Below are 16,278 nucleotides of genomic sequence, written 5' to 3' on the forward strand. Positions count from 1 at the left end.
AGGCTCCTAGCTAGAAAGGCTAGGCCTATGCTGTTCTAGCGAGGGAGATACTTCTGTCGTCTTAGTGCAAGGGTGTGTAACTAATAAATGGCTATGTTGACTGTATATGATTTTACACTCGTCGTCCTCCACTAACCGTCATGTTTCGTAAAGTCCCTACTGATTCAAGATGGAAGGAGTGGATTAATTGAATAGAAGTTTACTTTAGAACAGTCAAACCATTCATAGTGAAGCCAATGCAATCATTGTAAAGTCAAACTGTTCATAGCAAGTCAAACAAGACTGTGATGCGTACCAACCAACCAAATAGCAATGATACACAATGCACTTTAACAGTGTTTTAAATTTTTTAGATTTCAACTACAGTATCTTTAAAGAGGGTAACCCTTCCAGTTTAGCCCAGTGTGTTAACTGGTATTCAGGGGCCCTCTTTAATAAAATTAATATACATTGCAATTAATCAAACAATTAACAATAACAAGCATTTATCATAAACATTAAATTAGGAATATCAGAATAAATATTATATGATATATACAATATGTATGTCGAAATAGAGCAGTCAATCTTTCAACTCAAGAAATGTTCTTACTATTAAACTCATAAACATTTATTATTTGTATAATGTATGTTGTTTAATTGTGAAAATCACCTACCATTGTAATAGATTTCTCACTTGGTTCTAAGCTGTGAAAATTAAGAGTATATTTAACTCGTACATCACCAGGATTAGCCCACCATTTTGCAAGGGCAACTTCCAGAGTACTTTCACCAAACACAGAGAAAGCATAAGACACCTCTGCATTTTCCATCAGATTAAGAAACTTGTAGAATTCATTTACACGATATGCACTCTTCTTCTGAAGCTGCACAGCATGTACTACAAATCGAGCCTGGACATTATCCAATGAAGAGAGACATAATTCTAAAAAAAAAAAATCAAATCATTTATTGGTAACAACACATTACATGATGTCAATGATTACTTACAAAAACCAACTGAAAGGCCAAAGATAAAATGTATAATAAATATTAAATAAATAAAAACAAAATAACATATTTTTGTTAGATAACAGTACAGCTAAAAATTACTGTAACCCACGTTCCAGCTTCGTGGCTACAAGGTATTGTGCTTTGATCACGATTCCACGAGATGTATTGTTTTTGATCGCGATCCTACAGTACGAACTGCATTGTTTTTTTTATCGTGATCCTACGAGAGGCATTGTTTTCTATTGTAATGTGTTATAAACATCATTGTTATCAATGAATCAAGGGGAACAATGATTGAAAAATACAGCAGTTACGCACGATATATTTATTTAGCCCAAGCTATCTAGGCCCAGAGTCTAGCGATTAATGTTAAAAATAAAACCAAGGAAGTACAATGCAGCCTACACCTTTGAGTTTGTACAGAGTACCTATCTATAGCCTAAGTGCAGTAGTACTATAGGCCTACCATAAATAAAACCTATGAAATACGTCAGAATTTTGCCTTAAATGCAATAAAAATATTATATGGCCACATTGTGAATTAATCAAATTAAAATCGTAACGCTATGTTTTAAATTTGACGACATATTATTACCAAAATAGAAATTTTCCCACTAGGCCTACATAGCCAGTGAACTTCAGTTAAGTGGGTCAACTTTTTTCCGCCAATTTGTAACAGATTACTGTAAAAATAAAATTCAGTCTCTGATGTTTCACAAGTTTTCTCCTAGGCGGTTATTGGATTTTATTCAACGGATGTATTAATTAGCGGTTTTGGCTGATTCGTTCGTATAGGGCCATATTTAGAATTCCTTTTACGCAATATCATATTATTTTAACGTGGAATATATTGATAGGATAGGGGATCTACACTGTAATCATTCAGGGGTGACATGCACGGTAGAATAATTTTAGACCGGAGTATATATAGTGGCCCGCACGTGGGTACAGATTGTGCATATCCATCCATTAGTTATAATTGATGGTAGAATGACTCACCGATACAGTGTGCGAGTTTCGGATTTCAATATGGCGACCAATGTTGTGGTCATATCTAGTTGTGAATAGTATGTTAAGAACCTGGTTTTACATGTTTATTAATAGATTGGGCTGAATGGAGATGGAGGCTGAGTAAAGATGGGTATGCACCTCCAAAATTAACATCGTTTAATCCAGGTATAGATGTGGTTATCACTTGTTATGAATTCTGACCGATACGAATAAATGAAATATACTAAAAATCAATGCTGCCTTCATGTGTTTGATGATTGTGTCCGACTGATCTCGAAGTACCACATTGATTTAAATCAAGTCGTCTAGAGAAAATGGAAACAAAGCATTTTTATTAATATTTAATATCAACAAGCGCTAGGCTAAAAAACAATGGCGCTAGTTGTAGCTGCAAAGTGTTTTTCTGTTCTGTACACTCCTTTCCCTCAGTTATGTTTGGTGTTCTTTGTTCATCGAACATTTCGTGAAAACCCTTTTCACCATGAAGCCCAAATCCTCATTTCATGGTTGACTGGTCACTCTTCCCTCAGCTTTTGTTTCCCCTTCATTGCCCGTTTGGTTCTACTGCTCTGTCTCGGCCTAGCTCTTCTAGCAGTAACATAAAGAAACAGATAATCAAGTACAGCAGAAAGGTTTTGCAATTACTTAACACCAAACGTAAAATTAAGATCTTGCCAATGGTTTATGCTATATTGAAGGAGTTGGGAATCCGGCGTCCAAATCGAGGCTGTCGAGCTGGTAAGAAGGTCAAGTCTAAGGTCAACCATTGTCCAACTGTTGACCTTCCATCCTCAGATGATCCCCAACGCCAAATAAAATTTGCAGTATGGAATGCTCAATCTCCATTACAGCAATATGTAGTTGATTATGATATTGATGTCATCGCCTTGACTGAGACATGGCTTCAAGTCAACGACACTCTACTCATTGCAGCATGCCAACCGTATGGCTACAAGTTTTATTCGTCGGATTTCGATCATTTGAAGTATGTGAAGCCATTATCAAAACACCATTGAAGACTATCACACTTCTCATCATCTACAGGCTGCCTCCTTGCCCAAACATGCACTTTTTTGCTGAGTTTTCCACTCTTGTTGAGCAATATTCATTATCTGATAATATGATAATCACTGGCAACTTTAACATCCATGTTGATAATCCAGTGAATACCTATACAATCCTACTCTCCGAGATTATTAGTTCATTCAATCTCACTCAGCTTATCAATGTTCCCACTGATAAACTTCAGCACACTCTTGATCTTATCATTACTAACAACCCTGGTCTAGTTACAAGTACATGCGTATCCATTATCAGATCATTACTTTCTCCATACGATTCCGACAAAGTGGAGTTATGGCTTGGTGGTTATGATGCTTGACTACCAATCTAAGGGTCCTGGGTTCAAGTCCTGTCATATGTCAGGATTTTTTTCTCATGACAATTTGCAATTTCCCAAAGACTTGTGAGTGAGGAAAAAAAAACTACCACCTACAAAGAAGACCATAACATACAGGAAGTATGATAGCATAGATCTTGAATATCTTCAACGTCTAGATTACACTGAAGCTATCGCATTTCAGCGACTCAATGGAAATCAACTCTGCAATTGATGAGTATAATTTATCCCTCACCGTGCTTAGAGATATTAGCTTGCACCATAGCTGTGTCAGAACGAACATCATCTGATTGGTATGATATATGCCATGAATTCAAACGTAAATGGCGTAAATCTGAAACAGATGAAGATCATACAGAATGATCCGAATATCATCGTGTTTTAGCATACCTCCTCTTTACAAGTAAAAGTCGACAGCTGTGGTCAAAACCAAAAGCTCCTGTTTAAGATCGCCAAGGAGCTTCTTGTTCACTCTTCAACTGGCCAGTGATGTTAACACTTTTTTTATTGAAGGTTTTATCTGTTAGAAGAAGTTCTCGAGGTTGTTAAATCTATCGGCACTAATCCTGTGACTTGGATCTCTTTCCGACCAAGATTTTGGTTAACCTTCCCACGACCATGATCTTTGTGTTTCGCAAACTTGTAAACTCATCCCTTTCATCTGGTCTTTTCCCATCGGCCCTGAAACTTGGTGTAGTTTCCTATTTTGAAGAAATTTTCTGCCAAGAAAAACAATTATCATTACACTATGTATGAATGACTTAATAAATCAAATCTGAATCTGAAACCACAACTTGATCATACTGTCTTTTCTAATTTTCAACCTATCGCTTGCATCCCTTTTCTCTCTAAAATCCTCGAAAAGGTTATTGTCTCTCCTGGGTACGCTCATACGTAAAGATGTATTGTCCCCCTGAAAAAATAATTGTTAAAACAATTTTTTTTTAATATACAATTCTAATTTTAATCACATATCCATTTTGACAAAAAATTGGATGGAAAAAAATGTACTTGAAGAAACTGTAATTTAAAGCAAAAAATAGTCAAATTGGCTGCCAGCAATGGGTTTTTGGTTGAATTTAATCATTTATTTTGTCATTTTATAAGTGAAAAAAATATTTTTTTAATTGTTTTTTCTACGAAAGTGATTAACTTTATTAAAAATACAAAATAACCTATCCAAAAAACACGTAGTAGAACACTTGTTGAGATACCTCTTATTGATACTGTTAGATTAATCCCGGACGCCACACCCAAGCATAGGAAAAAACACTCTTGTTGAAACTGTTAATCAAGAACTAATCAAGGTTTTTAATTATTTTTCAGCAAATAAGCTTTCAGTTAATATAAAAAAATGCTGTGTAATTATTATTACTTTAATTATAATTCCTATTGTAAATAATACCAAATTTTTGCATGCATAGGAAACAAAAAATTAAATGGGGAAAAAAAAACATCTAATTTCAACTACCACCATGTGCACTTTTTGTGTTGATTTCAAAGTCCGTAAGCAGCTGTAGTTTTATTATTCCAATACATCTTACCAATTCATATTTTATCATTAAAATGTTTTATTCTGCCGACTGATTGACAGACTTAACATGCATGTCCCTCTCATGCATGCTTTCACTTTCTGATGCGCACCCTAGATTAATATTCACACAGTACCCAGTTGCTTTCATTTTGTAGCTTACAGAAATTTCAAAATAAAGGAATATTTCGTGTATACCAATATCAATGGCTGTAAATAGTTCCGAATTTTATTCTTGACAATTTGTTTGTTTTTAATTAAAGTGCGCTTTTATTATACTTAGGCATCCCATGCGAATTATTAAGCCAGACAAAACCGTGCGGTGCACGGGTTACTGCTAGACCACAATTTAATTACAAGGCTGATCAGGAGTAGCCGGGCCCAAGTAAAAATTAAAAAAGTTACAGGTTTTGATGCTTCAACCCAACTAGGACATGTTTTCGCTGATATCTTAATCTATAGGCTTTACACTAAAGACAAACATTAAATTAAAGTTTTTTTTTATATTATAATTTAGTTTTACTTACTCTTGTTATTTTGAAATATCAGATTTTAAAAGAGTACAAAAAAGGTGAAAAACATCGTCACATTGTAAAAATTCAAGAATTGGCAGTGCGTACATATTTTTTCACAAACTATGACGTAATTTATGAATCATTTGGTCATTCAGTTTTAACGATCGCAACGTTGAAGTTGAACTCGGTTCAACGATATTTAATGTTGATTTGTACCCCCTTTTCCGGTAAAATCATTGATAAAATCGTATGTAAATGGGTGCATAATATAAAATATATATGTATACTGTATTACAAAATAATGAATACACCACGAAAAACACCAAAAATAATAATATATATATAATAATAATTTGGTATTTTATACTTTCGTTAGTGTTTGCACGGATCATCTAATTAATTCACACAGCACAATTTTTGTTTAGCGTCTTTTATTTTCGTAAAGTCTGAACAGTCAAAAAGTAAAGTTTCATATCCAGTATTGCTTTCATTTTTTAGCTTACAGATATTTTAAGTGAAGTGATAGTGTATAACAAAATCAATGGCCATACAATTTTATTCTTGATATAATTTGTTTTTATTTCAATAATTTGTCAAAGTACTTTTATCAGAGTGCGCTTTTATTATACATGCAAAGTATATAACCACATATTAAGGCAGAAAAAGACTGTGTGGAGCACGTGTTACTGCTAGTCATCTTTAAATTAACTTGCTTATTAATTTTAAGCTAGTCCTAGGCCTAGCTAGGCCGTCTACTCAGAAAACATGATAGGGTCACATCCAGAATGTTTTAATATACTTTTCACCTGTCAAAAACAATATCGCGACGACAACAGATCGCCATGCCAGAGTAGTGACGTGATCGTGAAAGATGTCACATGATCATACTCCCTAGCATATTAAAAACCCCAGTTGACCCAATTGTGGGAAGCGTCGATTTAGGCAAAATTGCGCAAATGTATACTCAATAAAAATACCAGAAATAGAAAGATCTCGAAAAATTTAAGATTTTTTTTTGTGAAGAAATTAATTTTTTAGGATTATTCAAATATACCCCTTCTTTTGCATGTAAAAGAATAGTAATTACAAGGTATCCCCCAAATCGCGAAAAGGTGTGATTTTCAAGAAAACCGTACACAAAAAAATATAAAGTATGAGGAATGATATTTTTAAATAACAGTTGAAATGTAGGAAAAATAGAAATTTTCTGGGTGGAGCTCCACTTTAAAACATATTGTGGAATCTGTTGTATTGTACATAAAAATTCATGTAAAAGTAGCCTATCGGATGTTGTGACGTCATCATATGGCCAGTTGAAGTTTGGAATTTCATATTTTGCATCATAGTTCATCACATTTAAAAGAGCGGGCATCACGATCCTACGTATCCAAATTTCTTCAACACTTTAATATGTTGTTAAAAAAGATGGGTCCTGTAATTTCACCTATGCTACACTCGTAGTATGTATACAGTATATACTATATGACATAAAATGGACACATTATTTTTTTCAAGTCATAATAGCGTAATCTTTTTCTGTGCACATTTTGTATCATACGTGCATGTAGCAGTTGTTGTGCGGAAAACTAACTCACCAAAGTCTAGATATTTATTTGCCTGCCCTTAATGAAATTATTGCATTTAATTCATGGCTCATAGATGACTCATTGTTAAATTTTTGTTAAACTTTTTTTTTTATTGTTAAAGCCTTTAGACCTACGTTTTTCGATCTAATTTAAGGTCACACACTACATTTTGTGTAAAAATAAATATTATATGGTCCTATTGCGACAATGTTTTTCATCTTTAAATGGTTACACATGTGAAAAATAATTCAATTCAACTTAACATTTATTTCTTCCTTCAAGAAAATGAGGTAAACATTATAAATTCCAGTAAAATAATAATAATAATTTAAGCGACCCGCTATAAATACCAGAATGCATTGCGCACGAATTGATATTTTTTTCATAAAGTAATGCACCCACTTTTGATCGATCATGATAAACCGTAACTTTTCAGTGAAAATACCATGTCTTCCCCAAATTGTATTAACAGATTCTGCCAAAAAAGGAAAGACAATTATTTCAGCAACGAAATGATGCCGGGCTAGGCCTATAGCTAGCGTACGATGTTCCTACGATACCCCTCTAAGCCTAGCTAAGCTAGGCCTAAGACCAGCCACAAGAGGACATTCGACGCATGCTACTTAGGTAGTGCATTGTTTCTGCAAATGTTTTGAATTTTGGAATGGAACAAAGCGAATAAGAACAAAATAACAATAATCTAAACCGTCCAGTGATATACTGAAAATCTGAATTATTTGTAAATAGGTGCAATTGTGAACATTTGCCTGCATTTGAAAAAATATGAGCATATTGTGTATTTAATTATTTATAAAAATTAAGAGGATATTTTTCAGCCATTTTACAGTTTTAATTTAAATTCATATCATAGTTTTGAGTACTGTACTACTACAGTACCTAGTACCAGACAAGCGCGAATTTAGGCAGACGCTAATCAGGCTTTAAGTTCCCCGCTATGTCTTTTAAAATAAAATAATTATATAGTATACATATATTTATATAATTTATATTTCTATGCAACGTGACGTATCGTTTTTATCATTTATGAAATATTAAGCACCTCCCCTAATCTATAAGGCTGGATCCGCCCCTGCTAGTGTAAAGGGTACGCAAACATAACAGTAAATTTTGACACAAACCTGCCCATGTTGCACCATTGGGAACTGTAATAAATCTCCTATGGATCTGACCAGCTTGAAAGCTAAGTACATCAGAGGTCCATTGATAGTTGATTGTATCAGTAACTGACACTGGAACCAATACAGTTACAGGTATACGAAATAATGCACCTCTTGCAGGATCTCTTACATCAAATGCTTGAATCTGAAAAAATATCAACATTATTTATTATATAAATTTTGGTTAACTGGAGGGTACACCTGCCTTGCTCGCATATTCCCACAGATGTGTTTTTTACAGTAATTACTGTAATAAAGCTTTGGAGTAAATAACTGGAAATTTTCAAATGTATGGACACGAACATGTCTCTTTAGTAACACATAGTGTGCATAGTCAGGAAGAGATGGAAGCTCGCAAGCAAAAAAACGATATGCTCATGTTGTGTCTCATTAGTTGCTGTTGAGAGTAATGAATGGAATGAACGCAAAGCATCTGGTGCAACCCTCTGCCAATACTTAGCTTCAAGTTTCTGACTTTGTAGTGCCATCCAAATTATGCCTTTAAAATCAGATAGATTTATCCGCGGAAATGCAACATGCACATTACATTAAAATATATGAACGTCAACAATTATTATGCTATCCTATGACATGAATTAAATATGTTTACAGTGCTGAATTGTACCAATTTTGTGTCATACAGTCATGTTACAGTATTAGCATAGATGAAATTACGAGACACATCTTTTAAATCCAACACGATAATGTCATCAAATTGACATATAACTATCTATTTCAGAAGATAATTATCTATATATAAATTTGCGTAAGGGCAAAATTCGATAAATCGCGTATTATTTTCTAGAATGTTTACTCGATGGTATATAAAGTTGGTTTGTACTTTCGGTACCGATTTTAACAACCTAATGTAACCCTGTTTACTAATTAAATTGAGTTCGATAATTAGTTATTGACAATTAAAACGAATTTAGGTTCAACAATTTACCCCAAATAGGGGTGTTTTTCGATTGTGGTATACACTGTCTTATGGATGTCCATCTTGAAAAATACCCGCAGACAATAATACGAGGATGCTTCGCATTTTCCTATCTCCTCCTACGATAATTGTTTTTAATGGCTGAAAACCGGTTGAACAGCTCGAGTACAGCATCATAATGTTGAAGACAGGCCGATTTTCTTTACAAAATACTATTTTGATAGATTTAATTTAAACGTTTATACAAATGTATTGATTTGCGATGAATGGAACATTCCAACCTCTGTTCCACAAGTGTCTATTCCCTCAGGTGTCGTAAAGGCAAGTACTGTATACTCATAACAGAAATTCAATCCATTTTTTTTTCAATCTGTGCTGCAGAGGTTGGATATAGATTTTTTCTAAACGGACAATGAGCTAGCGTTTTCAGTCGCCGTATATTATGTACAAATCTTTATTATTGCAGTTAAACCACCCACATCATCATTGAAAACAATTAATATTTCGTGACTAAATGGATAAAGAATATATTTAAAAATTGTTCCTCTTTGCACCCATCCTCTTCCCCATCCCTCAACCCTAATGTTACATACAAATCACAAATTAAGTTTGTTTAAATTTGACTTAAACAATTGGTCTCATTTTGTGACAAGTTTCTCTTTCGGAAGTAATTCCCAGGGTGCTAATTTTAGTTGAGTACATAAATCACAGTGTCTATTTATTCGTTCCTGTAAACGACATGTATTATTGTCCTGCGGTACGTATATTTGAAATCGCCAGTTTTTTAACGCTGAAATTATTATGTATTCGAGAATCATCTGTGGGCACGATCTAGATGGTAGGCGAGCGAAGCGAGCGTACCATCTAGTCTAAATAATTACATTAATACAAATTTGAAGAATTTTGGGAACGTAAAAGTGCGATGCGCTCTCGTTTAAACACGATGAACTTTTACGAAAGAGATGGAAATCTGACTTTTTGAATTCAACTGGCCTTATGATAGACAAAATTTGTATATGAATTCATATCTACAATTCAACAACTTCTAATCTATAATAAGTTTTAATCACGTGGGTTACTTTTCATTCTGATGAACAATATACTGCATAGATGAAATTAAGTAGCTCATGTTATTCTAATTTTTTTATATGATGACGTAATAAAAATTACAATTTTTGTAACTCTTGTTAAAGAGAATTGATAGAGAAAGAATGTATTAAAATCTAGGAGAAAATGCGTAACATATTAGCGCGATACGCTCTATTAAATTGGATTAACTAGTACAAAAGAGAAAAAAAAATCTATTTTTCAAATTCGAGTGGCCATATGGTGACGTCAAAACATCATGTAGGTACAAATTGTACATGAATTGATATCTACAACTAATCAGGTTCCATATTTTAAATAGGGTCACCGACCATTCTGAGGAGCTATAACTGAATAAAAATAAATAAATCTTAGGTCTTAGTTATTAGCCAATAAAAGTAAACATTTAAAGCATTATTGACCAAGATTATAGATCTGAATAAATGTGTCATTAACTAGTGAAACAGGCAATATTCTCTTAATAATTTTTTCTCTTAATATACACGAGAGCTTCTGAGACATTAAATGTTGTTCCCCCGATACCAAACACGAATAAAATGAAAGAACAATCACTGAGGGTCGCAGGGGCAAACATATGGAATAACATACATTTTGACATTCAAAATTCAATTTCCATTAATGCGTTCAAAGCGAATTATAAAAACACCTTTTTTCTCTAGGGAAATACCTTTTTAAAAAAATTAAATCTGTTCAGTGTATTTTTTTATGTGGTGTATTCTTTTTTATGAACATCTTTTTAACTTGGATTTTTTATAATTTTTTTGTATTTTTAATGTATGGTTCTCAAAGTTTAGTACTATTTTTGACTGTTTAATTTTAACATTTTTTACTATTTTTAAGAAACTATGTATTAAATAATTTTATGAACATCTTTTTAACTTGGATTTTTAATCATAATTTTGTATTTTTAATGTATGGTTCTCACATTTTAGTATTTTTAGACTGTTTAATTTTAGCAATTTTTAAGAAACTATGTATTATATAATTATGTATATTGTTATGTTTTATGCTGGACCTTTTGAAAAACAACAATGTCCCCTTTGTGGGACAACGTTGATATTGTCATCCAGTAGAAATATGTTTATAAAAAATAAAATATTTTCAAAAGGGAAAGAAATCCTGGTGGTCTCTTATGAAAGGTTTGAAACATAAAGGTTTTATATATATAAAAGTATCTCTTCGGAGATCCCGCCTCGTGAATAAAAATACTGAAAGATGAGGGCGTATCAATTTGATCTCTGTTGCGCGTGCGTACAACTGAGGACTAGTGCTGTTCCGCCGTACCACGCCGAGAATGTTAAAGAGTCGCTATCCAATCGAGTTCGAACAATACCATGAAAGCCCCAGTGGTCTAATGGTTAGGACATCTGCATATCAAGCAGGCGGTCCGAGTTCGAGTCTCGGTTGGGGCGACTTTTTCTCATTCTCACAGATTTCCTCATCTTTATCGTTTCAAATTAATTAATTAAATTTCAGTATATCACCGAGCGGTTTAGACTTAATGTTCTTTGCCTGTTGTGTTTATGTATATAAAAGTATCTCTTCGGAGATCCCGCCTCGTGAATAAAAATACTGAAAGATGAGGGCGTATCAATTTGATCTCTGTTGCGCGTGCGTACAACTGAGGACTAGTGCTGTTCCGCCGTACCACGCCGAGAATGTTAAAGAGTCGCTATCCAATCGAGTTCGAACAATACCATGAAAGCCCCAGTGGTCTAATGGTTAGGACATCTGCATATCAAGCAGGCGGTCCGAGTTCGAGTCTCGGTTGGGGCGACTTTTTCTCATTCTCACAGATTTCCTCATCTTTATCGCTTAGACCACTGGGGCTTTCATGGTATTGTTCGAACTCGATTGGATAACGACTCTTTAACATTCTCGGCGTGGTACGGCGGAACAGCACTAGTCCTCAGTTGTACGCACGCGCAACAGAGATCAAATTGATACGCCCTCATCTTTCAGTATTTTTATTCACGAGGCGGGATCTCCGAAGAGATACTTTTATATATACACAAGAGGCAAAGAACATTAATTCTAAACCGCCCGGTGATATACTGAAATTTAATTAATTAATTTGAAACGATAAAGATGAGGAAATCTGTGAGAATGAGAAAAAGTCGCCCCAACCGAGACTCGAACTCGGACCGCCTGCTTGATATGCAGATGTCCTAACCATTAGACCACTGGGGCTTTCATGGTATTGTTCGAACTCGATTGGATAACGACTCTTTGAAACATTTGAAACATACAGTATTTGCAGAACTTGACAATGAAAAGACAAACACATAGTGATGAATCCAAGATCATTAAATAGAAATAGATGGGGATCAGTGAATGGCCAGAGTTTTTATTTGGTTTTATATGCAAATGTTGTGATTGGTCAATATTGACATTTGACCTTTATTTGCAAAGTATTTGTTTTATAAGGTGACTTAATACATACCTATAACCATACAAATGTATTAAAAGGCCGAATTGAACTTCAATAAGATCCAGCCACAGCATTGTCATTTGGATTTATATATAATACATTGTTATAATTGGTCCATTTTTAACTTTGACCCCTTATATCTCGAAAACGCTTCCTATCCTGATCGATTACCTTCCAGATTCGTAATATATGGAAAATTCTGGTCTAGAAAAGTTTGATGGCAATTTTTCCCCTTTCGAGTGGCGATTCCCCCTCCTGCCACCGGACTAATTCTACAGAAACAAAATCTATTAGGCCTACAAATAGACGTGATTTTAATTATCAGAAGCTGTTATGAGCTAGCACCAGGCGCGCGCACTGGAGGATGTTCCTGCTAGAACTAGGCTAACTAGGGCCTAGGCTTACGTACGTAAATAATCTTTGGACCAACATATGTATTATTTTTATTATTGGCCTTATTCTTCCATTGTATTATTTACACACTAACCTAAACAAATATATATATTGATATAATTTAATAGGCCTAAAATAATTGCCACAGTCAATCAAAGAAAATGTCCCGAATTTAACCTTGGTTTGTGAAAGCTTCACTGCGTAAGCTGTGTGGACTCTTTCACACAGATCAGGCTTACGACCGTGACGGTAATATTACCGCAATTTGACTAGGTCCAGAGGTGGTCTAACGGAAGCCGGCATTAAAGGGTTTTTACCCTTTCATACATAGGCCGGTGTTCACGAATTATCGCAATATTACCGTAAGTACAGCTCTGTGTGAAAGGGGCTTATGTTTGTTTAGTGTCAACTTGGTGTTTTACTTCTTGGCTCCTTACATGATAGTGATATTTTATGAATCTTCTGATTATTTTGACCTTGTACATTTTTTTTAGTTAGCTCCTCAAAAGCTTTTTGGGCCTATTTGTTATTTTTCAACATGGCAAACACAGATCTGGCCTTTCCTTTATGAAGAACTGGGATAGTCACACACACACCGTAAAGGCATGGAATCCTGGTAGCGAGACACACATCTGATGTCAAAGTAACTCGTACATTGGTAGTGCTGATGTATCTATGGTTTTTCTTTCAACATCTAACTACACTGATACAGCAGGATGACTGCAATCTGATGCCTGATGCCCCTTTTTACTCTTTACATCACTGATGTTCAATGCTCCTCAAAATTAATTAATTAAAATTAAAAAAAACAGTTTTTTTTATCATTAATAACAGCCTCTCCTCATGGAAAGTGGGTCTTGGAATCCTATCTAGGTTATTTTCCTTCCTCTCCTCTAGTATTCTCAAAACCTATTATCCTTAACTCATCCTTTCTTATTCGAGCTATCGTAATATTGTCTCGGCCAACACAACAAACATCTGTAACCTTTCATTCTGCAAAAAATGCTACTATATATATCTGGCGCCCATCCACTGTCGCATTCCTCCCATTTATTTTACCTTCCTTTACTCAAATGACACGGACATTAATTCTTTTACCAGCAAGGTGTATTTGTTTTTTTTTCACATGTCATCTACCCGGCCTTTTACCACACAGTCTTTTGCCACCCGGCCACATGTGGCACACTGCTACCTAGGCCCTGCCACATGTGGCATACTGCTACCTAGGCCCTGCCACATGTGGCATACTGCCACCTAGGCCCTGCCACATGTGGAACACTGCTACCTAGGCCCTGCCACATGTGGCATACTGCCACCTAGGCCCTGCCACATGTGGCATACTGCCACCTAGGCCCTGCCTACAGGCCATTTGACACCCGGTCTGTTGCCACTCTGCCTGTTGCGATCCAGCCTGTTGCCACCCGGCCATTTGCCACCCGGCCATTTGCCACCCGGTCTGTGGCCACCGCTCAGTTTGGGCTACTTTAACAATAGCCCTAAAACCTAACATCTGGGTCTATACCATTGAAAAGCAATTTATTAGTTAAAATGATTTACACATTTTAATTTTGAATTGAGACAACAGCGTTCATTTTAATTTTGTTGCAAGCCTAATTAAGAAGTGCAAATGACACTCTCAGACCAGGAGGCAAAAGGCCGGGTGGCAAAACACATTCTATATGATCCTCATATACAAAAAATGCTAGATTACCAAGAAATTATTCTTATTCTGTGCTTTGACAAGAATGTGTTATAATTTATGTGGTCTTAATGTATTATTAGATTATTATTTTTTATATTAAATAATGTTTTTCAGACTTTGAATATGTTATTTTGTAGTTTTAATAAAGTTAATCACTTCCATAGAAAAAAAAAACGAAAAAATAATGTTTTTACTTATAAAATGACAAAATAAATGGTTAAATTCAACCAAAGATCAATTGGCTGCGGATAACCAAAAACAGACACTGAAGTATATATAAGATTACATTATGCCTTTATCTTCTGATATCAATTTTGCATATTGTACCTCTAGGATACTGTACATCCACTCAGGAAGCGCTTGCCTGATATATCTATCTATCTTGTCCAAGTACCTTTACTTGCACTGATGAAGGGCTAGTGTTGCCCGAAAGCTCTGCTAACTTTTCTGGCTGTTTTACTTTATCGTTTTGATTTAACTTTTCGCTTTTTTTTGTATCTCCATTGAGATCCAGACACTGATACCCACAGCATTGTCATTTTTTCAGTATTTTGCCTTTTTCTCATTCTCACTCTCACAGATTTCCTCTTCTTTATCGTTTCAAATTAATTAATTAAATTTCAGTATATCACCGGGCGGTTTAGAATCAGAATGTTCTTTGCCTAATGTGTTTATATAAATATTCACAAAATGTTGAAACGTTAATTCGAAAAACTATGGTGGAAGCCATGCTGTTTCATCAGCCAAATAGAGAGCGTAATTTATCTCTATAGCCAATCACAGTCAAGGGTTCACAAATTCTTGATAGAAATTTTAGCAACCTAACACCTTAATAAAACCAATTTCCATTGGCTAGATTAAAAAAAATCCCTTAGCTGATATATTTTCGAACAGATAGGTACCAAACATGACGTCATTCGGGTTAGCGGTTTGTTTACAAAAGCGCCGTAAAGAAAGTTGATTTTTCGTGAACAAAAGTACAATTTCCTAAGAGATTTTCAATGGAAACAACTTAAATAATTGCAAAATACTTTCAGAGCCTGTCACTTTTAACAGGCTTATACAAGACTTCAAGTTGAAAAGTGAATAAAATAGTATGAAATTGCTAAATAAAGATTGAAAAACACAAAAATGCATTGGAAATACTAACTTTGTTTAAATTATTTATTAATTAGTTAAAAAAAAAATGATTACCTCTGCTAGAAGAGGTCATGTCTACTTGTACAGTACTTACTTGCAATTTACCTACCTCTGTAAAATGATAACCATTTGGAAGTCCACAAGGATCCACAATAATTGAAAAACTGCGTATTGTATTCATTAATTCTAAAACGGTTGGAGTTGAAACCCACGAGACATTTGTAGCTAAACATAAATGTAGTTGTAACAAAATTTTTTCCCTTGGATCTGTAGAATAAATGCAGAAATAAGGTTAAAATATATTACCCATACCACACTGTTTATATTTATTTTAACAACCAGTATGTACTGTTCT

General features: G+C 34.5%; 1 protein-coding gene across 3 annotated transcripts in view; it reads right to left on the bottom strand.

Moving 5' to 3' along the window:
• The window catches only part of LOC144843744 (tripeptidyl-peptidase 2-like), a 117,795-nt gene that overhangs the window by 50,541 nt on the left and 50,976 nt on the right, over window positions 1-16,278 (bottom strand). For all 3 annotated transcript variants that reach the window (XM_078700668.1, XM_078700667.1, XM_078700669.1), the window contains 3 exons: window positions 16,033-16,190; window positions 8,175-8,358; window positions 657-925 (listed from right to left, as the gene is read on the bottom strand). In XM_078700668.1, the coding sequence (XP_078556794.1) occupies window positions 657-925; window positions 8,175-8,358; window positions 16,033-16,190 (611 nt within the window). The remainder of the gene's footprint in view (window positions 1-656; window positions 926-8,174; window positions 8,359-16,032; window positions 16,191-16,278) is intronic.

Source organism: Antedon bifida, chromosome 5 (assembly GCF_963402885.1).
Source record: "Antedon bifida chromosome 5, ecAntBifi1.1, whole genome shotgun sequence".
NCBI lineage: Eukaryota > Metazoa > Echinodermata > Crinoidea > Comatulida > Antedonidae > Antedon > Antedon bifida.